The sequence below is a fragment of the Vicugna pacos genome, chromosome 1 (assembly GCF_048564905.1).
Source record: "Vicugna pacos chromosome 1, VicPac4, whole genome shotgun sequence".
NCBI lineage: Eukaryota > Metazoa > Chordata > Mammalia > Artiodactyla > Camelidae > Vicugna > Vicugna pacos.
Genome location: NC_132987.1, coordinates 2,989,320 through 3,017,119, shown reverse-complemented (window position 1 = coordinate 3,017,119; position 27,800 = coordinate 2,989,320). Strand labels below are relative to the sequence as shown.

The 27,800-nt window shown below is 39.7% G+C and overlaps 1 protein-coding gene across 4 annotated transcripts in view; it reads left to right on the top strand.

The window, feature by feature from the left end:
* Window positions 1–27,800, top strand: part of ATP2C1 (ATPase secretory pathway Ca2+ transporting 1) — a 104,625-nt gene extending 76,825 nt beyond the window's left edge. For all 4 annotated transcript variants that reach the window (XM_072971078.1, XM_072971057.1, XM_072971070.1 and 1 more), the window contains 11 exons: window positions 4,189–4,345; window positions 7,015–7,185; window positions 8,272–8,369; window positions 18,554–18,604; window positions 19,504–19,670; window positions 20,944–21,012; window positions 21,640–21,756; window positions 22,569–22,716; window positions 23,249–23,344; window positions 24,486–24,627; window positions 25,874–27,800. In XM_072971078.1, the coding sequence (XP_072827179.1) occupies window positions 4,189–4,345; window positions 7,015–7,185; window positions 8,272–8,369; window positions 18,554–18,604; window positions 19,504–19,670; window positions 20,944–21,012; window positions 21,640–21,756; window positions 22,569–22,716; window positions 23,249–23,344; window positions 24,486–24,627; window positions 25,874–26,004 (1,347 nt within the window). In that variant the 3' untranslated portion in view covers window positions 26,005–27,800. The remainder of the gene's footprint in view (window positions 1–4,188; window positions 4,346–7,014; window positions 7,186–8,271; window positions 8,370–18,553; window positions 18,605–19,503; window positions 19,671–20,943; window positions 21,013–21,639; window positions 21,757–22,568; window positions 22,717–23,248; window positions 23,345–24,485; window positions 24,628–25,873) is intronic.

The following is a 27,800-nucleotide window of genomic DNA, read 5'->3' as shown; positions in this document are numbered from 1 at the left end:
ACATTCTTGTCAAGTGCACATAGAACATTCTACAGAATTGACCACATGCTGGCCCACAAAGCAAGCCTCAGTAAATTTTTAGAAAATTGGGATCATATCAAGCATCTTTTCCAACCACAATGCTATGAGACTAGAAATCAACTACAAGAAAAAAAACTGCGAAAACCACAAACACATGGAGGCTAAACAATATGCTACTAAAACAAACTATAGATCACTGAAGAAATCAGAGGAAATAAAAAATTAGAGACAAATAAAAATGAAAACATGATGATCTAAAACCTCTGGGACACAGTAAAAGCAGTTCTAAGAGGGAAGTTTATAGAAATACAAGCTTAATTCAGGAAATAAGAACAATCTCAAATAAACAACCTAAACGTACATCTAAAGTAACTAGATAAGAGCAAACAAAACCCAAAGTTAGTAGAAGGAAAGAAATCAAAAAGATTAGGGCAGAAATAAATGAAATAGTAAAACAAAATAAAAACAACAACAGTGGAAAAGGTCAGTGAAACTAAAAGCTGGTTCTTTGAAAAGATAAACAAATTGATAAACTTTAAGTCAGACTCATCAAGAAAAAAACGGAGAGGGCCCAAATTAATAAAAATCAGAAATGAGAAAGAAGTTATAACTGACACCAACAGAAATAAAAGGGATCCTAAGAGGCTACTATAAGCAACTATATACCAACAAAAAGGACAACCTAGAAGAAATGGACAGTGTCTTTGAAAGGTACAATTTGCCAAGACTACCAGGAAGAAATAGAAAATATGAATAGACACATTACCAGTGCTGAAATTAAATCAGTAATTTAAAAACTCCCAACAAACAAAAGTCCAGGGCCAGATGGCTTCACAGGTGAATTCTACCAAACATTTAGAGAAGAGTTAACACCTATCCTTCTGAAACTATTCCAAAATATTGCAGAGGAAGGAACACTTCGGAAGTCACTCTAGGAGGCCATCATCACCCTGATAACCAAAATAAGACAAAGTTATCACAAAAAAAAGAAAATTACAGGCCAATATCACTTATGAATATAGATACAAAAATTCTTAACAAAATACTAACAAACTAACTCTAACAATACATTAAAAGGATCATACACCATGATCAAGTGGGATTTATCCCAAGGATGCAGGGATTTTTCATTATCTGCAAATCAATCAGCACGATGCACCACATTAACAAATTGAAGAATAAAAACCATATTATCATCTCAATAGATGCAGAAAAAGGTTTTTGATAAAATTCAACATTCATTTATGATAAAAACTCTCCAGAAAGTGGGCATAGATGGAACATACCTCAACATAATAAAGGCCATATATGACAAACCCACAGCTAACATCATACTTAATGGTGAAAGCATTTCCTCTAAGATCAGAAACAAGACAAGGATGCCCATTCTCTCCACTCTTACTCAACGTGGTTTTAGAAGTCCTAGCCACAGCAATCAGAGAAGAAAAAGAAAAGAAATCCAAATTGGAAACAAAGAAGTAAAACTATCACTGTTTGCAGATTACACGATACTATACATAGAAAACCCTAAAGATGCTACCAGAAAACTACTATAGCTCATTAATGAATTCGGTAAAGTTTCACAATACAAAATTAATATACAGAAATCAGTTGCATTTCTATACACTAATGAAATATCAGAAAAAGAAATCAAGGAAACAATACCATTTAACATCCCAGGAAACAATACCATTTAAAATACCCAGGAATAAACCTGTCTAAGGAAGCAAAGGACCTGTACTCTGAAAACTATGACACTGATGAAAGAAATTGAAGATGACACAAACAGAGGGAAAGATATACGCATCCTTGTATAGGAAGACGTTATTATTAAAATGACCACTACTACCCAAGGTAACATGAATTCAGTGCAATCCCTATCAAATTACCAACTGCACTTCTTCACAGAATGGGAACAAAGAATTGGTAAGTTTGTATGGAAGCACAAAAGACCCTGGATAGCCAAAACAATCTTGAGAGACAAGAACAGAGCTGGAGAAATCATGCTTTCTGACTTCAGAGTATACTACAAAGCTATAGTAATCAAAACAGTGTGGTAGTGGCACAAAATGACACATAGATCAACAAAACAGGATAGAAAACCCAGCAATAAACCCACACACTTATGATCAATTAATCTATGACAAAGGAGCTAAGAATATACAATAGAGAAAAGACAGTCTCTTCAATAAATGGTGCTGGGAAAACTGGACAGCTACCTGTGAAAGACTGAAATTAGAACATTCTCTAACACTATATACAAAAATAAACTCAAGATGGATTAAAGACTTAAATGTAAGACCAGATACTGTAAAGCTCCTAGAGGAAAACATAGGCACAACACTCTTGGACATAAATTATAGCAATATTTTTTTTCAAAGCAGCTCTCAAAGTAATGGAAATAAAAGCAAAAATAAACAAATGGGACCGAGTTAAACTTAAAAGCTTTTGCACAGCTGAGGATATCATCAACAAAACTAAAAGACAACCTACGGAATGGGAGAAAATATTTGCAAATAATGCAACCCACAAGCGACTAATTTCTGAAATATATGAACAGCTCCTGCAGCTTAATATCAAAAAAAAAAAAAGAAAGAAAAGAAAAGATAAGCAACCCCATCAAAAAATGGGCAGAAGACCTAAATAGACATTTCTCCAAAGAAGACATCCAGATGGCCAGCAGGCACAGTAAAAGATGCTCAATTTTGCTAATTATTTAAAAAAAAACTACAATGAGGTATCATTTCACACCAGCCAGCATGGCCATCACTGAAAAGTCTCCAAGTGATAGATGCTGGAGAGGATATGGAGAAACAAGAACCCTCCTACACTGCTAGGGGGAATGTAGTTTGGTGCAGCCACTATGGAAGACAGTAGAGATGTTCTTTAAAAAACTAAAAATGGACTTACGATATGATCCAGCAGTCCCACTCCTGGGCATATATCTGGAGGAAAATCCAATTCAAAAGCACACATGCACCCGTGTTCATAGCAGCACTGTTTACAATAGCCAAGACATGGAAACAACCTAAATGTCCATCAACAGATGATGATACATGAAGATGTAGTGTGTGTTGTATATATATGCAAATGACATTATTTTGTTCTTTTTATGGCCTAGTAATACTCCATTATGTGTCTGCATGTGTGCGCACTTGCAGCAACATGAATGAACCTATAGATTATCATATTAAATGAAGTAAGTCTGACATATAAAGACACATAGCATATGATGTTGCTTACATGTAAAAATTTTTTTTAAAAAGGTACAAATTTTATTTACAAACTGGAAATAGATTCGACAGACATAGAAAACAAACTGATTACCGGGGGAGTTGAGGGGGAGGGATAGATTAGGAGTTTGGGATTAACAGATACACACTGCTATATGTGAAACAGACGATAAAGACCTACTGTATAGCACAGAGAAGTTTATTCAGTTTCTTGTAATGAGCCATAATGGAAAAGAAACTGAAAAAAATGTATATTTTATGTATGTATATGTATAACTGAATCACTTTGCTGTACACCTGAAATTAACATTGTAAGTCGACTGACTACACTTCAATAAAAAATAAGAATCAAAACAAAACAAAAATAAATATGGGGATAAATACCAAGGAAGACAGCCAGAGGGATTCACATTTGTTTGCCTCTATGGAGTGGGATTGGAGGTGAGGAAGTTTGGGCAGGGGACTGCAGTTTTTCATTATAAGCGTCTGTATATTACTTTAGTAGGATTAAAAAATATAAAGTCTGGTAATACCTATACTTACAACAAGATGGTTGTAAGAATTAAATGTGATCACATGTGTACGTATCACAGCAGCTGATCGGAAGCCTGAACCATTGCTTGCGGGCAGATGTTAGGTCTCTTTCCTGTCCTCAAATCTCTGAGTGCCTAACCCGGAGCTTGCTGTGGCTTTCCCTCCACCGGGGGCGGGCAGGTAGGTAATGAGGGTGTGGAGTACATACTGTGCTCCAAAGAGGGTGCCGAAAGCTCCCACGTGAACTTTCCGTCTTCAGGTTCAAGTGCTATTCAGAGCCGTAGGCTCAAGTCACTCCCCTGGGGGTATGGGAAGTACGTGCCACTTGTTTTTGCCCCCACTGGCCGATGGATACAAATTGAAATTAACTTGAATTTATTTGCTGTGTTTTTCTTCTTAGGACAGACCAGAGATTTGTTTCATGAAGGGTGCTTATGAGCAGGTGATTAAGTATTGTACTACATATAACAGCAAAGGGCAGACCTTGGCCCTCACCCAGCAGCAGCGGGATGTGTACCTGCAGGAGAAGGCCCAGATGGGCTCAGCTGGGCTCCGAGGTAAGGCTGGTGCAGCACAGTCCCCTCGGGCCAAAAGGCAGGCCTTCTTCAGCTGCAGGTGGATTCATGCTTCACGTCTGGGCTGTCCAACTCTGTCCAGGTTTCATAGAGCCCTGCCGTTTCTCAGGTGTTAGGTTTTAGTTGGCTAATTGGCCCACCAAACACGGAAAGTTGGCAGGGTAGCAAAATACAGAATTTCTGGTTCTTGCAGACCTGCAGTGATCTGTGAGCAGGTGATAGACATTTTGTTTTAGACAAATTTATCTTGTGAGAAGGGAAATGGATGGAGGTAAAGTGATATTATTCCTGCCTTGTTTCATCACTTTGTCTTATTTAATAGTCTGACATACTTTACTAAATGTCAAAAACTTAAGCCTCTGATTCGTTCTTTAAACAGAGGTGATTACTTACTTGTTCCTCATCTGCTGAGTCCTTCCCTTGCTGATCACCAGAGAGCAGGGAAGTGCCCACACTCGCTTGTGAGATGCCGCCGCCCACCAGCAACGGGAGGTCTGTGGTGCGCACACACCGGCCCCTCCTCGGGGCGACACAGGGAGGATGGAGGGGCAGGGTCGGGGCTGGACGTGGTTTTCACCTTCTGGGTCGTCCTCTGGCTTTGGGATGTGTACGTACATGTGTGTAGTGTCTCTCAAGGAAATTGGAAGAGTTGGCTTCCTTAACTTTATATAATAATTATTTACAAAATGGTAGTCAAGCGCCACAGTTCGTGGTGGGGAGAAGTAAGTTAATGTGAAAAGCATTCTTCCTAACTCATGGCTCACCTAGGGAGGGCTCCTTGTGGGTGTAGAACATCCAGGCAGATGTGCAGGGCCTCTGCTCTTGCGAGGTTCAGAAAGGTATTTTTAAAGTGGCTTCATTTGAAGGCAGTCATGGTTTTGTTATTCTTGGCAGCTCACAGCAAGAGGGTTTCAAAGTTGGCTTGGATTCAGAGACCCTGAAGAAGTCTTAAAAGTCTTGTGTGTGCTTCCTGTTTTCCATAATTTTTATAACAGAGGTTTCACTCTTTTTTTGCCTAGGTGTTTTGTGTAGTGTGGTTTGGTGGTGTGACACTGAAATAGAGCAGACTTGGTGGAGGAGAGAATCTTTGTTTCCTGGGGCTTTGGGGACCTTCTGGTGGCTGTCCCTGCGCCACATCTTTCCTCCTCTGCTTCTGCTCCATTTTCCTCCTCCCCTGAAATTACCAAAAGCGAAGAATAGAGAATAAAGATTTTAAATGTGACTTGATATAAACTTCGTACCTTATAAAACTTGTTTCTTCAAATACATGTGGTCCTTAATTTTAAAACTAGCGTATGTTTTGTTTTTATGTTTTAAATATAAAGGAGAAAGTTGCGGACCTTCCACACAAAAAGGTCTGTCATCCCAAACAGGATCAGTAGATCGTCATTAGTGCCAACGAAGCAGATGAGTAAATATAAGACACTAACCTCTAGGCCCTAGCGCCCCTCCGCTGGGAGTGCGAAAGCAGACCCCCTTGCTTAGGTTTGCTGGTGCACAGATTGGTGCTCATTGCCCCCTTCTGTTGCCATCTGCCTGTGTTGTAACAGGGACTGTCAAGTGGCTCTTTCCCTCCAGAGTTGGAAGCCATTGGGTCTCACAGTTAGATAAATCGTTAGGTGTGTGACTCGTGCGTTGGGAAAGTAGAAGTTGCCTCTAACCTTGGTTTTCCAAATACATCTCATCCTCCGTACCTTCTGCTTAAGAGTGGCAGCTTCCTGTGATCTCTCTGGGACTTCAGTTTCTCCACAAGATACATATGTTTAGTTTGTGTGCTTTTTTGTGTGTGTTCTTTGGTAAGTTGTTCAGTCTTACAGTATCACACATGGAGACACATCCCTTTGGCTTATAAGGTAGCTTCCAGAGTTTCCAGAATTCTGAGAATACGCTAAATGATACTTAGAAATGAACAGTACTTTGTGGTGTATCTTAAGTTCCCAAGGATGACAGGAAATTAGCTGTAAATAATGGTATGGTGATATTATTTATATAGTTTTAAGAGAACCAAAGTTACAAGTAAGAAATATCTGTTAATGTTATGGAAATAGTGAAAGAATCCAAACTATTGTTGGTGTTAGTGGTTTTATAATCACATTACAGATTAACTTCACCTCCCAGGGTTTGTCATGTATGAAGTTGTTACATGCTGTGTGTAATGAATTAACATAGGCTTTTCTTCAAGCGGTTGAATTGTTCTGGAGGGCTATCGGTGAAAGGTGAAGATGCATTAGTAGAAGCTGCCTTCAAAAGTGTCTGTTTAAAGTTGACTTTAAAGCTTAACAAACCTGTAGTTTTCCAAATGATTAATTGTATTTTCTTAATAGCCAGTAGCTTATGCTGGAGGGAACTGCATGTTACTCTGTCAAAACATTCTTCGTTTGTTCCTCATATGCATTCTCTGCTTAACAGTTCTTAAGTCTTACTCCTTTTAGTTTTTAGTAAGTTAAAGCAACAACCCATATTGAGAACCATTAAAGTATAATACCTTAGCATGTAATAATTTTTATTTTAAAGTTTCTATAATTACTACAATGACATTGTAGTCTTAAGTGATTTATCTGAGAAGTGTTACCATCTCCAGCTTATGCAAAGTAAGTTCTAATGTTTTTGTGATTCATTTTCTTATTTGGGATTTTATCATTATTTCCTAGTTCTTGCTTTGGCTTCTGGTCCTGAACTGGGACAGCTGACATTTCTCGGCCTGGTAGGAATCATTGATCCTCCTAGAACCGGTGTGAAAGAAGCTGTTACAACACTCATTGCCTCAGGAGTGTCAATAAAAATGATTACTGGGGACTCACAGGAGACTGCAGTTGCAATCGGTATAACTAGGCTGCTTCCCTTTGTTTTCCATAGCTTTTCTTAAATTACTGCAGGGCATAGTTTCACTAGCCATTAGACATGGGGTGTGTTTACGTAATATTGAGATTCTACAGTTAAAATCGACACTTTTGTTTGCTCATACTCTATATAAAATTGTGGCAAAATTTTATTGTAGTTTACAAAACAATACTATTAGTTGAAAAAGATAACAAAATCATTATGAAATCATGTATTCACAAAAGGATAGGTAGTTATCTTTTACCTCATAATCCACTATATTGACAGATAAAAAAGCACTAGATCATGAGTGTGAAAGGAAACATGAAACTCAGTTTTTCCTTTCAACTTGAGTATAATTTTTTAAAGTAGACTTGTAACTGATTTGAAAAAAATAGCTTGAATCTGTGTTTCTGTTGTCTAATAATATATATGTCTATGTTGTTTGAATGCTGTTTAAGATTACCTTTACATATATAAGGGAAAAAATGGACATGGAATTTAATCTCCAACAACCTGTAAACTATAATTCATGCTGATAAATTTAAAGTTTGCTGAAGTTCGTACATTGCGACTTCATTACTACGGAAGGAGGCTGAGGCGTTCCACGCTTTGTGTTATCTAAAAGGGATATGTCACTGGAAGCAACTTTGTTGGGAAGCTCATAGCCAGAAACACTTTCCAGCATTTATTTTCAATTATGTACAACTGTGTGATAACCACAGATCAGCTGCTATCTTGTCAGGCTTCGTATACTTTAGGTAAAATCCACTCTGCTCCTTGTTAAAATTGAACTCCTGAGCAGAACCCACTTGACCTTGTTTCAGATCTGAGGTGTGGTGGGTTAAATTGTGAAAACTCTTTATTCTTAAATTTAAACAGAAATAAACAGAAAACCCTAGGCTTCTTACTAATTCAGTTAGGTTTGTCTCACCATAGTCTGTCTTGTGATCCCTTGATAATAAGACATTTTCTACTTAGAGAGAAAGCAGGTTGATAGCAAATCATATTAAGTGAGCATTACGTTGACTTGCCTGTGAAGCAGAACCATTTTGGTCAATTATGTTTTCTTTCCCATTTCACCTTAGCTAGCCGTCTGGGATTATATTCCAAAACCTCCCAGTCAGTCTCAGGAGAAGAAATAGATGCCATGGACGTCCAGCAGCTTTCACAGATGGTGCCGAAGGTAGGCCCCTCCAGCCCCCAGACCGAAAGGTCTCGTTCCACGTGCTGCCATGTCTGCTGCAGTCCTGATGAAGCTGTTTATTTGGAAACAGTTGGGATGTGACCTCAGACTTGTTGGGTCCAAATCACGAGATGAAATCTTACAGTTGAAATCAGTCTTATCATTGAGAGTATTTATGATGTGATCATTATGAAGATCAGTGCAGACTTATTACCTCTAGCAAGAGCCAGGCTTCCTCAAGGAAGGCAGTGTGGATGAGTGGTGGTGTCTTATATTTATACAGGACATGTTGAGAGAGACCATTACTTTATACCTTTGTGTTCTGTTTTAATTGTAGCATGCCTGTACAATGCTTTAAAAAAAAAAATCTAGGTATCATTTACATACAGTAAAACTCTTCCTTGCTAATATCAGTTCTGAGTGTTGACGGATGCACGTGGTCTTGTAACCACCACAGTCAGGACACAGGACAGTTTCCTCCAGCCCCAGACCCTTGTGCCTTTTGTGGCCAGCTCCTCCTTCTGCTTCCTGTATGTGGCAACCACCTTCTGCCCTTACAGATTTGCCTGTCTGGGATGCTCTAAGAACGGAATCACGTAGGATGAGGCCTTTGAGCCTGCTTCTTTGACTTAGCATAGTGCATTTGAGGTTTATCCATGCTGGTTGTTGCATTGGTAGTTTGTGCTTTTTTACTGCTGAGTAGTATTCCACTGTATTGACTGTTACCTATTTACCAGCTTAAAGGCATTTGGATTAGTTTCAGCTTTTGCTGATTATGAATAAAAATACTGTAAACATTTGTGTATAAGTTTTGTATGAAAATAAATTTTCATTTCTCTTGGATAAATACCTAAGAATAATTGCTGAGTCATATGGTTAATGTATATTTAACTTTGTATTATTTTGTGTTCCCACCTGCAGTGTTTGAAAGTTCTGACTGGTCTACATCCTCACTAGCACACAGGGTTGTCGCCACCCCCCCCCACCCCTCCCAAATTCTAATAGGTATATCATGGTATCTTTTGTGTATCTTTTTATGTGCTTACTTGCCATTTATGTATTTTTCTTTAGTGTCTACCCTATTAAAAAAAGGTTTCTTTTTGAATTTTGAAAATTGTTTTTATATTATGGATAAAAGTCCTTTATCAGATATTTGATTGGAAAATTTTTTTTTCCCAGTCTGTGGTTTATTTTTTTTTTATTCTGTTAACATTGTCTTTCAAAGAGCAGAAGTTTTAAATTTTGATGAAGTCTAGTTTATCATTTTTTTCTTTTATGGATCATCCTTTTGATGTTTTATCTAAGGACTCTGTCTAACCCAAGGTCACAAAGATTTTTTTCCTATGTTTCCTTCTATAAGTCTCATAGTTTTAGGTTTTACACTAACATCTGTGATCCATTCTGAATTAATTTTTGTCTGTGGGTGAGAGATGGGTTAAGGTTCATTTTTATGTATGGAAATTCAGTCCTTCCAGTCCCATTTGTTAAAAAGACTGTCCTTTTTCATTGAAATGCCTTTTTACCTTTGGTTATAATACTTCTCTAACAAATTATTTGTAGGAAAAAAGAAAACTATCTCCTTTCCTACAACACAGTAACTTCTTTGAACCAAGGTCTTTCTTTGGTATGAGATTATTTTTATTATCTTTGGATCCTTTGTGGGGGTTTAACAAAGCCTGACCTGTGGTACACAAATCCCATAGCGAGAGCTGCATAAGAGGTGGGCAGCATTCACATCCACCTTGTGGACACTTCAGGTTTCCTATCCCCGCTGTCACTTGACCTGTTTATGCACATATATTTGTATGTCCTTTAAAAATAAGTGCTAATTGACATTTATTTTATTTGCCATTTTCCAGCTTCATTGACAGTAATAAAATGTGTTACCCTCTTACTTCACTTATTTTGCACTCACAACTACAAGTTACATATTTAGAATACTGAATTTTCTCAAGTTATTTTCATGTCTTCAAAGCTTGTCTTTATATGCTTTTTTTGATTAGAAAATTTATTCATTAGTAATGTATGTTTATTGTAGAAAAATTGGAAAACCAAGGAACGTTAAGTTCAAGTTACATATATTATAATCAGTCCACATACTCAGAGGTTATGCACCCACAGAGCATCCAAGATAATAAAATAAACCATGTCTTTCTAAAAATGTGTTTAACAAAACCTGATTGGCACTTTATAGTGTTATGAGCCTGAACATTCATTTAACATAGCTTCAGCTTTCCTGAAATCATTAGTTGTTATTATAAAATGTATTTTTAATGGCTGCACAGTGATTTTGCTCAGGTATACCGAGTGTGTATAAACATAAACACACAGTAAAATATATGATTATATAACCATTTTCGTGTTGAAATTTGATTTTCCGTTTATTATTTTGTTACTGTAAATAATACTTTGATGATGATAATAGTAGCTGCCACTTACCATGTGCTAGGCAATGTGTATGTTACATACACTATCTGTTTACTTCTGACAGCCACCTTATAGAAGATAGGTGGCCCCATTTCTACAGATGAGGAAATAGGGGCCCAGAGAACTTGGAAAACTTGAATGCAGTCTCAGCTCGTGAGTGGTGGCATTGGCTTTGAGACTGGAACTCAGGTCCTCGTGACCCCAGAGTTCCTCTTCTTGCTTACTGATTGATTGCACATTATTGTGCATAAGACCTTGTGTCCATCTCTCCTTGTTTCTACATGTGCGGTGTTGTGGATCAGCACATTTGTGAAGCTCCTGACACATACTGATGATCTGTCCTCTGGAAAGGTTTTAGTTTACATTTCCACAGACTGCTCTTCATAGTCTCCAGACCTCCTGCCTCGCCTGAGGTTAGATTTTAGGTGTAATTACTAGTAGAAATGTGCTGTTTTGCTCTTCCATGTCTTTCTCTTTCTCAAGCTCTAATCAGTCATAAGAGCTGTTTTCAGAGCATCTGGAAGTAGTGTGGGTGTCTGCTTTGTTTTAGATTTATTTAGTGGGGAAAGTGTTTCTAAATTTGAACAGGACTCTGTGTGTGTGTGTGTGTGTCCCCTATCCTGATAGTTTCTTCCTGATATTTATTTCTCAAAGAATAAATTCTGTATTAAGTTTCCTGGGGGTATTGAGACAGAATGTATGTTAGTAAATATATGTGAAATCTGCAGTTAATTAAACATTTTCCTATTAGACCTTTGTTCATCCTCCTCTTCCATCTTTTCCTTGAGATGCTAACAGGTAGTGACATTGGACAGATTTGAAATTTCATTTTATCTGCTTTCTTCAGTTGACATTTTGTCTGATAAAAATGCTAATTAACTCTGAAAACCAACCTAAAGGCAGTTAGAGAAGGAATAAGCAAGGTACAAACTGCATCGTTAGCCTGGGCACATTGTATCATTGGCCATTTCCAAGTATGAGTTTTTGTGCATTAATTATGGCAGATGCTCTGGTGCTCTTCCCAAGAGAAAAGCTCACTGAACTGCTTAAAAGAGGAATTCCATAAATACTGGGGCCTTCTGCCAGGTTTATCATGTCTTCTGAATACTCAAATCTTTTCTACAAATACAAACAGATTATTTTAATTCTGCGAACTGATCTGGACTCCCCATGCCCCCCCCACCCCTGACCCCCTACTTTTTTCCCATTTCATCTTATGTTCATGTAACTCTTTTAGTCTTGGTCTTATGTTTTTACTTCAGATCTCTTTGAGTAGCTTTTCTTTTATTAGTTTTAGAAGCAAAGCAAAACTTTTCTTCTTATTTGCCAGCTCACTGAAGTTTCCCCTCATGTACTAAAATCATACCAATTCCATTCCTCATTAAGACATTTTTCACTTTCTCTTTCCATAATTCAATCACATGTTCCAAATCTTTTAACATTGCTCTGTCCTTTTGACCGAGAGCCAATTAAAAAGCAGTATGGACTGAATTTTGCTTAATCGTTTATAAAGTCCATTTGGGAATTCTCAAGTGTTTTGTTTATGATTTCTTCCAATCTGTTCTACATTTCCTGTTGGTAAAAATGAACATCCTCTTTTATTGTTTTTTTTTTTATAGCATGCCTCTATTTGTATTTCTTTTTTTTTTCCCCTTAGGTGAGAATTTTTATTTTTTAATTGAAGTATAGTTGATTTACTCTCTGTGCTTCCTGGACTTGGGTGACTGTTTCCTTTCCCGAGTTGGGGAAGTTTTCAGTGATTATCTTCTCCCCAAATTTTCTCAGGTCCTTTCTCTCTCTCTTCTCTTTCTGGGGACCCTATAATGTAAGTATTAGTGCACTTCATGTTGTCCTAGAGTTCTCTTAAATTATCCTCATTTCTTTTCATCCTTTTTTCTTTTTTCTGTTCTAAAGTAGTGATTTCCACTCATCTGTCTTCTAGCTCACTGATCCGTTTTTCTGCCTCATTTAGTTTATTGTTGGTTCTTTCTGGTGTGTTACTCATTTCAGTGATTTTATTCTTCAACTCTGTGGGTATTCTGTATATTTTCCAACTCTTTGCTAGAAACTTCACTCAGTGCACCTATACTCCTCTTGAGTTCTCTGAACATCATCACCATCATTACTTTTAAACTTGTTCTCAGATAAATTGCCTGTCTCCTCATCACTTATTTCTTATTCTGGGATTTTATCTTGTGCCTTGGCCTGGGAGATATTCCTTTGCTGCCTCATATCGTCTGTCTGTGTGTTTGTGGATTCCTTCCACGGGCTTTGGGATTATTATTTTCTTATTTCTGCTATCTGCCCCTGGTGAATGAGCCTGGACCAGAGGCTTATGCAGGTTTCCTGGCAGGAGCTGGTGCCTGCCCACTCCTGGGTGAAGCTTGGTCCTGGATCTCTGGTGGGTAGGACTGTGTCTAGAGGCCTTTGTGGCTTAGGAAGTTTGCTGATGGTTGGGTCTGTGTTCCCACCCTGTCTGTTGTTTGGCCTGAGGCTTCCCTACAGGCTGTTAGGTGGGGCTGGATCTTAGTGCTATTGATCCAATCAAGATGTCAGCCTCCAGGAAAGCTCATGCAGATAAACACTGCTGGAAACATTCCACCACTAGCTTTTATGTTCCCTGAGTAAGCCACAGCTGTCCCCCACTTCCCCAGGAGACCCCCCCAAATCCAGCAGGCAGGTGTGGCCCAGGTTCCTGTGAAATCACTGCCTCTTCCCTTGAACCTGGTGCATGTGAGTTTCCATGTACACTTCCCAAGCGAATGGAGTCTCCATTTCCCCTAGTCTCGTGAGGCTCCCAGAGCCAAGCCCCTGGCCTTCAAAACCAGATGTCCTGGGGTCTCCTTCTCTTCCAATGCTGGAACCTGAGCTGGGGAGACTGACATGGGGCTTAGAGCTCTCACTCCTGTGGGAGGGCCTCTGCAGCTTAACAAATCTTAAGCTTGTGGGTCACCCACCTGGGGAGTATATGTATTCCTTTTCATATTCTTTTCCATTATAGGTATATTAAAAGGTAATATAGTTCTTTGTGCTATACAGTAGGACTTTGTTGTTTATCTGTTTTATATATAGCAGTGTGTTAATCCCAAGCCCTTAATTTATCCCTCCCCCAATTTCCCCTTTGGTAACCATAGTTAGTTTTCTATGTCTGTGAGTCTGTTTCTGTTTTGTATATAGATTCATTTGTTTTATTTTTTGATTCCACATATAAGTGATATCATATATTTGTCTTTCTTTGTCTGGTTCATTTCACTTACTGTGATAGTCTCTAGCTCCATCCATGTTGCTGCAAATGGCATTATTTCATTCTTTTTAATGGCTGAGTAGTATTCCATTGTATAAATATACCACGTCCTCTTTATCCATTCATCTGTCCATGGACATTTAGGTTATTTCCATGTCTGGCCATTGTAAATAGTGTTGCTGTGAACACTGGGGTGCATGTATCTTTCCGAATTAGAGTTTTCTCCAGATGTATGCCCACGAGTAGGATTGCTAGATCATATGTTAAGTCTATTTTTAGTCTTTTGACGAATCTCCATACTGTTTTCCATAGTGGCTGCACCAGACTAACTCCCTCCAACAGTGTTGGAGGATTCTGTTTTCTCCACACCCACTCCAGCATTTATTATTTGTAGCCTTTGTTATGATGGCCATTCTGATTGATGTGAGGTCATACCTCATTATTAGTTTTGATTTGCATTTCTCTTGATAATTAACGAAGTTGAGCGTCATTTCCTGTGTCTATTGGCCATCTGGATGTCTTCTTTGGAGAAATGTCTATTTAGGTTCCATTTGTATTTCTACCAAACCTATTGACCAAGTCCCTGTAATGAATCCCAGTTGGTGTGCTGTTTAATTTTTGGTATGTTGTAAATAGTTTTCAGTCACCTATTTTTTTTTTTTTAATGCATGAGGTATCTTTTTATCTATCCTGGAAGATTTGGGGGCCTTAGCAGGTTATTTTGATGCCAGGGATTTTTTTTTTTTCCATTAGCCTCTCCTTTAGTACTTATCTACTTTCTTCTCTTAAAACTTTCTTTCTGTTAATGTTGATCAAGAGTCATGGGTGCTGACCACAAACATGACACTGAAGAGAAGGCGCCATGAGAAGAGAAAAGTGCACAGCCTTTCCCCCTTTCCCTTCTGTAATGTTCCCTGAACGCCCTCTTTGCTGACAGAGTTCTGCTTCTTTCCTGTTGACCTTCTCCACCCTGCTGTCCTCAGCCTGCCCTCTCCGTCCTGCTCCCACTGCAGTGACTGTATTGTGTGCTTATCTTTCATCAGCACATGCCCCCTTTTAGGTAGAGAAACAGACATGAAGGTGAAAAGATGATTATTAGAGGAATTTCACTTACCCCCAGGTTTAATCCTAGCTCCGTGATACAATGATGTAGTGCAGTTTTTAGTCACTTCTGGTGTTTTTTTTTTTTTCTTTCAATATCTAACTTCTTCAGGTGATAATTTTGTGTCATTAAAAATTCAATATTTTTTCTCAACCAAAATGTCCACCTGCCCACCCTGGTGGGTTCTTACAACGGCAGGTTCTTAAAGAAGAGTTTTTCCTGCTTGCAGCCGTATGTCTCACATTAGTCTTCAGCTTTGCATTGAGATCTGCTTAGTCTCAAAGCAGCTGCTTTTATTTTTGAGTTGCCATCAAAGCTTTGAAATGGTGAAATCTTACAGCAAGTAGTGGGTATGGTGAATGCATGCCAAGTAGTCTGTTGCTGTACAAAAGAAATAGGTTTTCAGCCCAGCATTTGGTTTGTTACCCTTGTTGCCATTGTCAGTGATACCTGCAGTGGCTATAAAAGAGTGATTTGCAACAGTTCAGATGATTTGTAGCGGAACAAAGGCAACATTTTAACTCCGTACAACCTGAGTGTTTGTAATTTGTAATTAGCCTTTTATCTAACTATTCTGTAAAATTTGCAGTCTTTGCTAAACATTCTTGTACTTAAGTGCTGTGTGCTACATGATTAATTTCTGCAGTAATGTAGAATTTTCACTTAGAAGGTAACTACTAATACACCTTAAATATGTATGCGGCTCAGTCCTTTTTAAAGACACACTGTAAAGTTTCCAGATGGATTTTAAACCCCTTTTAAAGGAATAATTCTCTCCAAACATGAGTTACGTGATCCATGGTACCTAGAGGAACTAAGGATAATCAGTAATGTGATAGTAGACTTAAACTGAATCTTTTGCCTAAGAAAATAATCCTCTTTTTAGACTTCTATTAAATTTGGGAAAGAATCTGGGAGCTGTCTTTACAATGGTACTAAGATTCATTCAGTTGTTTGTTCATTCATTTTATATGTGTTTATAGAGCATTGGAGGTCCAGGGCAAAAATCTCTGCCCTCGTGGGGCTCGTAGTCTAAGAGAAGTAAATATATGTGTTATGTTTGGTGAGTGCTTGAGGGCAGCGACCTAAGCAGGGATGAGACGGAGGTTTCCAAGACAGCACGACCAGGAGCAGCGTCCCTGGGAAGGCAGGGGGCAGGCCATGGAGGGTCCAAGGGGCGAGTGTGCTGGACATGTTTTGGGAACTCTGAGGAGGCGGTGTGGTTCAGGGTGAGGGACATGCACTTCGTGCAGGACTTGGTAAGCAGGGAAAGACTTGGGCTCCCATCCAAGACAGATGGGAAGTCATCGGCAGGTTCTGAGCACCGACGGTGTGACCTGACTTCTGTCATTAACAGTTTCATTCTGGCCTCTGTGTTGAGAACGGACTGCAGGTCACAAGGGCAGAAATAAGAAAACAAGTTCTGAGATATCCGCCCAGTGTGTAGCCAGTGGGTTCCGAGGAAGGAGGTTGAATTCTGGATGTGTTTGAAGATGGGCCCCCAGGGTTTGTTCTCATACTGCCTGTGGCATGGGAGAGAAGAAGAGGGATCAGGGTGGCTCCCCAAATTTAGAGCCTCAGCCCTGCAAGGGTGCGCTTGCCATTGGCAGAGGATATGAAGTGCATGTGTCTGGGGAAGTCAGAGGGGTTCAGTTTGGGATGTTTAAGTCCGAGGTGAGACGTCCAAGAGGAAATGAGGGGTAGGGAGGGGATCAAGTTTGTCAGTCTGGCATTTAGAAGACATGCCTGGGCTGGAGATAGAAGTGCACCTAAATAAACCCATGTGACTAGGCGGAAGATCCCTAGGGGGAAACCTCTTGTAGAGAAGTGTCGGGGGTGGGGCTGAGTGCTGCAGCGTTCCCTGTGGGACTGCCAGGGCCTGAAGCGGCAGGCAGCCGGAGGCGCGGGAGGAGAAGGAGCCGAGAGGGTGGAGTGTCTCAGAGCCAGGAAGTGGGTGTCCCAGGAGGAGGGGGTTCCCCGCTGTGTTCAGGCTTAACGCCGGTGGGAAGTGGCCACCGGTGCTGGCAGTGCGGGAAGCCTCCAGTTCTCAAGTGGGGACTTCAGTGCCGGGGAGGCGGGGGGGGGGGGGGGGGGGGGCGGGGGAGCTACTGGGCACTCAGGAGAGAAGGGAAGAGAGAAGTGGGAGGGACGTGGTGAGTGCAGGCAGCCCCCTGGGGGAGTTGTGCTGTCAGGAGAAGGGGAGAAGTGGGGTGGTACTGAGCTAGGCAGGGAAGGTTTGTTTCTGTTTCTGTTTGAATGGCGGGGCAGCAGCGTGTCTGGAGCAGTGATGGTAGCGGTGCTGCAGCAGGGAGCCATTCTGGTGTCTGGTCTTAAACAGGTGCGAGGCTGGAAGAGTTGACCTGCACTAGAAGCATATTCCTCTAGTTCACATGTGATGTGGGGGTGGGGAGGGTCTTGTCTGGATACAGAGGGGATGGTGGGATTGTGGAAATTTCCCTCCGATTCTATTTTCTGGACGTAGGAAACAAGCTTGTCAGCTGGGAGTGAGGCTGCAGAGGGATGAATCAGAAATCCGAGGACGGAGGATTGGTTTGGACTGGTGCTGACTGGTGCTACAGGGTGTAGGAAGGGAACGGTGGACTCTGTGGACTTTAAGGTCACTGTGACTGGAAGGGGCGGGGCAGCGGTTGCAGGTCTTTGTGAAACGTGGGACACAGCCTCAAGCAGTTAGTGGGAAGTAGTCACGGGATGCCCAGAACGAGGCTCTGTGACTCAGGAACAGGAGAGGGGAGGACTGTGGGAACAGCCCCTGCTTTGTGGGAAAGTTGGGTTAGATCCCTATGGGGAAGAGTGGGGAACATGGGGGATTTGTTGATGGACTTCAGGGCACAGCGAGAGCGTTTCAGGAGACCAGGAGAGGGACTGACTGCATGGTTTGGAGCGACGAGATCACATGGGCAGCTGGGGATGTAATGGAAGAGGGCCTCATGATTCACGTGTATGAAAGATCGCAAGCAGACACTTCGTCCTGCTGGCAACAGAGAAAGGGCTCCGTGGACACTGAGAAGAGCAGTGGCTTTAAACCTCCCGAAGACTGGGCAAAGGGGAAAGGCTGTGCTGGTTGTGTGCCAGTGTCGTGAGAAAACATGCAGGAGAGCTTTTCCTTTGTCTGTCCCTGAAACATTTCTGGAGTAAGGCTGTTTTCTCTTCAGAGCTTACACCAAATGGGATAAGTTGGGTAAGTTGTTTAGGTTGTATATATCTGATAGTGCCTTTGGTGAAGTTTGAAATGACCTTGTCAAATGAGTGTCTTAATAAACATTTGGCTTATTCTTAAGCTTGGTCTCTGTGGCAGAATAAATACAGTTTACTTGATAATTTATTAAGTGCATAGCTTATTCTGATATTTCTTAACAGTGAAGGTTTTTAGTATGTCCTCTGTTTTAACAGGTTGCGGTATTTTACAGAGCTAGTCCAAGGCACAAGATGAAAATTATTAAGGTGGGTCTCTGAGAATCACATTGTTTTATCTCTGTAACCAAAATGCTACTTCCTGTCTTTCATTATGCTTGCATTACTACTGGGAGTATAGATTGAGTACTAAAGTCAGAAGTATTGTGAAACAAAACAGGGTTTTTTTTAACCCTGAAATGGAAACGTGAATAGAGAATTTAGCTATCAGAGGAAGATGCAGAAGAAACCTTCAGTGAAATATGTAGATACAACCTTCTTTAAACTGTTGAACAGTGTACAGGTATGTTTTGACAGGTGTCTATAGCCAAATCATCCTGGTGTGAATAGGAATAATTACTTAGAAACTGAATAAATACAGCAGGAAAAAAAATGTTATGAGAGTGTGAACAATGTTTAAAAGGCTGTGGTGGTTTAATCTCAGTCGTATGTATAAACAGAGTGGCTGGCATGGTGTCCACCACTTAGTCCTCCAGTGCAGCAGGCCCGAGTTTCTCAGCCTTAGCCCCTGACACTGTGGACTGGATAACTCCTCGTCGTGAGGGGCTGGCCTGTGTATTATAAGAAGTTTAGCAGCATCCCAGGCCCCTCCCCTCTAGAGCCAGTGGCACCCTGAAGTCATAACGATCTGAACATCTCCAGACACTCAGATGTCCCCTAGGAGACAGAATTACCCCTGAGAGCATACCGCTGTATAACTGACTCTGCATCAGGCTTTACATGTATAGTTCTCACACGTGGGAATGTTAATAGTGGCTTTTCTAAGTTTTAAGACCACCATATATTGAAGTTTATTGAAAAAGTGATGGTCTGTATAGTTTTGAGTCTTTAATCGTGTGAGGGGAGTGGGGAGGATTTGTTTAGCCCCTTATCTGTATGGAAGCAGCATGTTAATAAGAACCCCTCCCTCTGGCTTCTCTGCTCTGCAGTCTCTGCAGAAGAACGGTTCGGTCGTGGCCATGACGGGAGATGGGGTAAATGATGCGGTTGCTCTGAAGGCTGCAGACATTGGAGTCGCAATGGGTCAGACTGGCACAGACGTCTGCAAGGAGGCAGCAGACATGATCCTTGTGGATGATGATTTCCAGACCATCATGTAAGTTTTCCTTCCGTGAGTGTGTGTCAGAGAACCTCCTCCCCTCCTTTCCCGCACCCTAGCCGCAGATTATTCACTGGAGGAGAATGCAGCAGTATTTAGACATTGCATGAGCAAAGCTAGTTTACTAGATCTGTTAATCTTACCTTGTGTTGTTTTGGGGGAAGATTATCTATATGGAATGGACACAGTAAATGGGCTGTACACTTAGAAATACTCACTGTGTACCAGCCAGGTGTCACATTTTTCTGGCCACTAGTGTGGTGGCACAGCAGTGGACCTTCATGGGGCCTTCATTCTGGTCAAGTCAGGCTCTCAGAAACAAGCATGTGCTTTGGCCTTAGAGTGAGTATTTTGAAGTTCCCATCCATATCTGTTTCCTTACGTCAGGAATGGATCACGTTGTCAGTGGTGCAGTTATGCAGTTTATTGTCTGAATAGCTTTGTTTCATCCACAGTTTCTAGTTGACTTAAGAGTCTTGTGTAATACCTGCTGGTCAGTCTGACAGTGTTCAGGTGGGGTCACTGAGCATCACCTGCTGGACGATCTGAGTCCGATTTCGGTGATGCCTCAGATGCTTGTTAACACACTGTGGCCTGAAGTGGAGCATGCAGGCCCTCAGGACCCAGAATTGCCAGGCTTTTGGAAGGACATAGTTATTTCACTTTCCATTCTTAGAGTCTTATAAAAATAGGGGAAGTTAAAACACATATTTTCTAGATTGAGCAAAACGATTGAGAAAATTTACATGAATCTTTGTAAACTGTATTGTTTCTATAATTCTAGTACAACATATATGTAATTGTGTGTAGGAAGATCAGATACCTTAAAATCTATAATTCTGTATCTCATTGCTGTTTAATTCTTGACTTACATTAATTTAACCCCTTACCATGCATGCATCTTGTACCTTTAAGAAAAATAAACTTGGAGGGGCAAAGATTATTTTTGTGTTATAAATGTGCATTATTGTCTCCTGTGTAGAGATTTTAATGTTGAAATGTCTTTTTAAGAATAAAATTTTAACATTGTGTTATGAAATTAGTTTCGGTAAAGTGTAGCAGGCTTGACTTTAATTCCTTGCTAGAATAGTGGTTCCATATTTTTTTATTATTTTAATTACATGAAGGAAATAATAGATTCTTTTACTGATGTGTGTGTTTTATCAGTTGGAAATTTGTTTTCAAAATTAGTTCTACATTGTTTTAGTATTGTTGTATCCTTATTTTTCTGTGATAATATTTTCTCACAATTTTATTTTTTAAATTTCAGGTCTGCAATTGAAGAGGGTAAAGGGATTTATAATAACATTAAAAATTTTGTTAGATTCCAGCTAAGCACGTAAGTTTGTAAGAAGTTTATCACCATGGGTCTTACAGATAAATTATTTGAAAAGTAGAATTCAAACAGAACTCTTGGAAGCTTCTGGGCTGTATTTCTGAGGGAGGTTCATATGTAAGTTTTCCAGTGTGAAAATTGAATTCTATCCTAAAACTAAAAGCATTATGATAAGGAGGTTCTAAGTGTGAAAATTAGATGTCTGTACCATCACCAAAGTATGTAAACCTTTGTGGCTTATGTAATAGCTCCTGAAGTAACTAAGGAAAGGGTGTCAACTTTTAGTGTTTCTTCTTGGTATCTTTTTCCAAAAGTAGAGGGCTTTTGTGTTGTGAAAACACTGTTACACACGTATCATCGAAACTGTTCACTGTTCTCTGAGCTCAGTTTAAAATCTTCCTCTGCTTGCTGTACTCTAACGCCTTGAGAATCCTTTATAAATATGCTGTGGGTTGTAAGGGTTAACTCTTAGCTTCGAAGTGTTCACACTAATGAAGCATTAGGTTACTTGGAAGTACAGGCTTCCTTTAAAAGAGCAGCAGTAACATGAGATTTTTAAACGCTAGGCACGTGATATCCTAAGACTTACACTGCTGACAGATTCTTTAAAACGACTCTCTCTGTCCACAGGAGTATAGCAGCACTGACTTTAATCTCATTGGCCACATTAATGAACTTTCCCAATCCTCTCAATGCCATGCAGATTTTGTGGATCAACATTATCATGGATGGACCTCCAGCGCAGAGGTGAGAGTTTTTCTGTTGTGCGTAAACTAGAAAGACAAGAATAGCATGATATCCTGATAATTAATCTAAGACTTCATTCATGGGTAGCCTTGGAAATCTTTGTCCTGCTATGTTTGTTATGAATTGTGTGATGTGAGCATGTCACTCATTTTCTCTGGGTGCCCACTCGTGCATCGAGGATCTGAGCTTTTACACTGTTTGATGCCCAGCCTTAAGCTGAGAACAGAGCAGGGAACAGATGCAGTCCCTGTCCTCGAAGTAAGCTTTTTGTTTCTCAGAATAGGAGGTGGTGGGGAAATCTCTGGGTTTAGTGTTATTATGTACAATCTGTTGTGTCTTAGAGACTTTGAGGAAGTTTTGAAAGACCTAAGCAGCTAAGTATGTTCTTTTACAAGAATGGGAACATAGATGTCGCTTCCCAACACAGAGCGGCACGTGTCAGTGATCATTACAGCAATTGTCCTAGTTGAAACTTCCTTGTATGAAAGATGTTTCAAATTCCAGTTGGCAGGTCAAGTATTTCAGGCCATATATGAAATAAGTAAACTTGTATGTTAATGACATTGGACAATCTTTTGAAATTTGATTATCAGTCCTGTCAAACTGCCAAGTGAACAAAAGAGGAAAACAGTGATAAAACCTGTGGTTATTTTCTAGTAATCACAGCCAGGGTTTTCTTTATGATTCAACATTTTCTTTCCATAGAAGGCACTTAGTTTCTGGGATGATTGAGATCAGTGAGGTTGTGAAAGTAATGAATCCAAATCTTACTTAAAACTTGAAAGTAATTCACTTTCCTGTTTGTTTTGAAGCCTTGGAGTAGAGCCTGTGGATAAAGATGTCATTCGTAAACCTCCCCGCAACTGGAAGGACAGTATTTTGACCAAAAACCTGATACTTAAAATACTTGTTTCCTCAATCATCATTGTTTGTGGGACTTTGTTTGTCTTCTGGCGTGAGGTATACTCACTGGATGAGCTGCGTTGTTAACGTGCATTCTGTACCGTAGACTCAGTTATTTTTGGTGTATTAAAGGGAAGGCTGGAAAGTTAGGAGAGCTCTTTGAAAAACAATAAAAATATTTAAAACTAGTTTGATTCCAATATTTATGGGTTAATAGAGTTCCTGATTCATATATTAGAGTAATTTAAATCTTCAGTATCAGATACAATAAAAATTAATATATGAAAAATCAGGAAGAAGTTAGAAAATTTGAGTCTTTACTATAGCCACTTAATTGTCATCAAAAAAGAAAGCTATTTTAATATCCAATATATGGTTTGTGAGAAGATGTTTTACTTTATGTAGACTTACAGCTGTTTATTAGGTGACTTATTCAGATGGCATGTAGGAAATTTAGGTTGCTTACATGTTTTATATCATAGACTAAAAGCTGTTTTATTCTAAGAGAAAGAAAATATTAACCTTTTGAAAGCATGCAGTATTTGTCCGTTAAATTCAGCCAGCTGAAAGTCTTTCTCCCTCATGACAGCTACGAGACAACGTGATAACACCTCGTGACACAACAATGACCTTCACGTGCTTTGTGTTTTTTGACATGTTCAATGCCCTGAGTTCCAGATCCCAGGTACGCTTAGGAGATCGTGACTGATGCACTGAGTTGGGTAGAGCGCTGTCTGACCATACGTGGGCAAAGATGGCGGGCTTTTAGCTTTGCTTGCTGTTGTAGCCACAGTTACAGCCCCAGATACAGCCTCCCCACAAACGTGTGCCTGCAACCATGTGTCACAGTGCGGAGGGCAGCCGGGGTACTAAGCCCGAACTTTGGCTGGAAGATCAAAGTAAATCACAGGTGTCATCACCCGGTTGTTCTTCTTTTCATTCGCTTGTTATCTGTAGCCATGTGACAGGTTCAAGTTAATATCATCTGTGCGCGGGACAAACTTGTGGCTTCTGTGAAGGTGGCATTAGTCTTGCTTTAGAAGAAAGTGTTGTTAGAAGCACAGAACGGTTCTGTGCTTGCTCACTGTTTCCCATTGCTTCCATCAGTGTGTCAAAGCTAGGACATTTTAAATTTTCTTTTCTTCCGTGTATCTTAAGGTGGTTTGCCTTTTGTTGATCGAAGTGCTTTGGTAGAAAATAATGGCCTAGATCCTAATGGTACTTGGTCATTTAGTATGTTGTTCTTGGGAACTAGTTCCATTTGAGGCCCGACTGTTCATTTCAGTTCTAGAGCACCTTGTGAGTCGAACTGTACCTGTTACCACTCGCCATGCCTGAACTTTCCAAGTACAGTGAAGTGTCATTCATTTAGACTGATTTTCAAAGAAGCTATTGTATTTGTTTTTGTCTTATGAAAGGCACGTCTGCTTTTTCAGTACACATATAAATAACTAAGTCCATTCTTTGAGAAAGGTTTCTAGATTATGCACCTTAGTAAATGATGGAAATGATTTAGCAAACTGAGCATATACAAATGAAGTTTCTTGTGCTTTGGAGTGTTCAAGTAAGTTCCTGTGGTCCTTTTTTTTTTTTTCTTTCTTAATACTATCACTCTTAAGGAAAGCCCTTGATAAGGAGAAGCTGCTGTAAAATACACCCCTATTGCATCTGAATTACTCCAAAATAGTAGTTAAAATTGAGAGATTTCATGGTACTGCTGTTGTGGAATTTAGTCTAGCTTATTAAAAATTGAAGGTGAGGGTGATAATGGAGAAACTGCTTCTGTGACCAAGGAGTAATAACTGAACTCTCTGCTCTGCCAACAGACCAAGTCAGTGTTCGAGATTGGACTCTGCAGTAATAAAATGTTCTGCTATGCAGTTCTTGGATCCATCATGGGACAATTACTAGTTATTTACTTTCCTCCACTTCAGAAAGTTTTTCAGACCGAGAGCCTAAGTGTACTGGGTAAAGGAAACGTTATCTTTATGATTTCTGTTATAGATGAGTTGTCGTGAGTGTTTTCTGATGCATTTGTTCTAAGACAAATTTTCTTTTAAAAAGTGAAATAAGAGGAGTGACTGGCTTGCTTTGAAAAATGCATGTACTGTTTTCTCATTTGAAGAAGTTTAGGGGAGTCACTTTCTTAACTCTGGGCTTTTAATTTTTTTTGTAATTTTTTTTGTAACTTTTTTATAGGTTATCAGTTGTCAGAATCATATTTGGTGATTCTGAAACATAGCAAATCCAAACTTATTATAGAATAGTTGTAGATTATGACTTTTTAACCTTGTATGAAGAAAAAAACTAGATTTAAGCTCACTGAAAACCAAATGGTTCTTCTTTAAAATTACAGTTTTGACAGTTAAACTAATATTTCTCTATTCTTACTTGCTAATTTGCACATTCTTATTTTATGAAATAACAGCCTGGCCTAAAAACAAAGTTTATTAAGCTGATGTGGAAGGTGGACATTACTCTTTCACATACCATGCACTAAATGTGTTATTGTACAGTACATTTAAAAATTAATCTTCCTATGTGAGTGTGAGTACTGATATATTTAATGCTAATGCTACTTCTAATTCTTGGGTTTTTTAATTAATTTAGATATTTATGAACCCCTGTATTTTTTGCTGTAAGTGAAAGTTCACCTTACAGTTGAAGTAGTTTAACTTTAGTGTTTTAATTTCAATTCACATTCCTTCCTCTTAAAAAAATGGAGTTTTGAGGTAGGTACAGTTTCTACAGCAGTAAATGAGAATGAGGTGGTGTGATACCATTGTAAACACATGGTCTTTAAACAGTGAATTCCTCTGGCCTTTTAGGTGGAGTGTATGGACATTTCTGTGTAATCTTCAGATAGACATTTTTAGATTAAATTAGTCACCACTGCTTGAACAGCCTTTGAGAGAGGCTGTGTGATCTGCTAAGTAGAAAACTGTTGCTTGTGCTGCTGTTGGCGGCTTGGGGTCAGGGCAGCAGGCAGGGGAGCTGGGCTCAGGTTCCCTGCCTCCTGCCTTTCCTCGCCGCAGACTTCACATGGGTTATTTAACTCCTTGTTTTTAAGCTGAGGCTGATTGTGTACTTCATGAAATGGTTGTGAAATGATGTATTTTAAAGCTGTGGTAAAATTCTAGAAGGATGTAAGCTATGAAGCTTTGCAACTGTAAATTTCAAAGAATTGTAAAACCCAACTTCTTTTCTCTCGTAGATCTGCTGTTCCTTCTGGGTCTCACCTCGTCGGTGTGTGTGGTGGCCGAGATTATAAAGAAGGTGGAACGGAGCCGAGAGAAGACCCAGAAGCACGCCCCCGCCACACCGCCGTCCTTTCTTGAAGTATGATGCATATTGCATTCTTTTATTTGCAGACTCGGAATTGTAGTCTGAGGATCATTTAGAGGGGCAAGTTCAAGACGATAATGAAGATTTGAGAACTTCTGAATTTTTCATTGACTGGAAATGAGCGTTAAAGACTTGATTTGAGACTTTAACCTGCTGGCAGTCCCAAATTAAATTATGCAACTTTGATAACAAATTCCTTGATTTAAATTGGCTTTTGCCATTGAGTGGAACTTTATAAAGCGTATGGGCAGTTATTTAATTTAAAAAAAAGGCAAAACCTGAACCACCTTCTGCACTTAAAAAGAGGTCTAACAGTTAAAATATACAATCTATCTTAGATATGATTTTTTTTTAATTTTTAAATATTGTACTATTTATGGTGGTGGGGCTTTCTTACTAATACACAAATAAATTGAATCATTTCGGAGGCATTCCCTTTGGTTTAGAGGTTGATTCCCAGGGGTGCCCTGTTTCAGCTGCTGTATTTCCTTTCCTTGCAGTATAAGCAGCTCACCTACCTTGTGTTACCATTTTTGTATCTCACGTTTTTTGCACAGGATGTGACCACTGTCAGATCACTGTTCTTTTCTTTCTTTTTGTGATTGAAAAGCCTATACTGCAATTTGAAGTAAATGTTTGCTTTTCTTAGTAAGTGTAAATGGTTGCCTTTTTTTTGTCTCTTTTGTTTTTTCGGTATGAGTCTTTGGTTCAGCAGAATTACTACAAGGCTGTCAAGTGGCATTTAGGCAGTAGGGCAGCCATGTCTGTAACTGACACTTAGGCATAGAGTCAAAAATATTTAAGACTGTTGGGCTGAAATTTATAGGAAGTTTTATTAATGTGTTATGCCTAATTTTAGAGTTAAATATAATTACATACTTTGTCAGATATCATTTTGTCATCCCCTAAATATAAATCCAAGTCTCTCATCTGAATATCTGAATTTTACTATTTTTAATATCTTTTTTTGTGTATTTTAAAGAACCTTTCTTAGGAGGTATAGGATGCTGTACGTAAAGAGTAGAAAAGCCACAGCCTGAACAGACGGTTCGGGAGCTGGAGGACGCGTGGAGGACTGCGGCCCTGCTACTCGCCCGTGTGCAGCAACCTGGCCGAGGCGGCAGCCGCGCCCCGAGCCTGCCCTCTGCTCCCTTCTGTCTGTCTGTCCAGTCTCTGTGTTTCAGCGGGCGCACCGGGGAGGCGCGGGCTGGCCCCATGTGCCGACAGTGGTTACAGTAGCTTGGTGAGGTACAGGTCGTCGGTGTTGAGTATGCGGCAAATTTGGGCCAGAAATTCAAAGTTAGAAATAAGTTTTCCTGTTGAATATTCCTCTCTGAAACAGAAATGAGTCTCAGGTTCTCAATGTTTAATTCTTGAAGTTAGTGAGCTTGTGCTTTATAATTCTTCATTTGTCAGCCTGTCAGGATGAAGCACTCTAGTTGTCATCACTAGTGTTACACTGCAGTGTTAGCACTGAAGTGCTGTCATGAACGGTTGGGAAGATGGCTCTTCTTTGGGTCCTTGGTACTGAAGCACTTTAGTAGTAGGACCTGAGGTGTCTGCAGTTTATTCTGCTTTATTCTTTCAGGGTCAGTAGTCAAATGTACATGGAAGCCATTGTCTCAACTGTATCTTTAGTGACCATGGGGTCTCGTATGTACATTTTGTAATGAGTTTTCTTCTCTGTTACAAAGACTTGAAAAACATGTTAAGTGCACGTCAGTCTTTTGCTGTCTGCATTTTAGGTTCACAGTATGATTCATACGAAATAAATGTGCCTATCCTTTTGTTCAGAT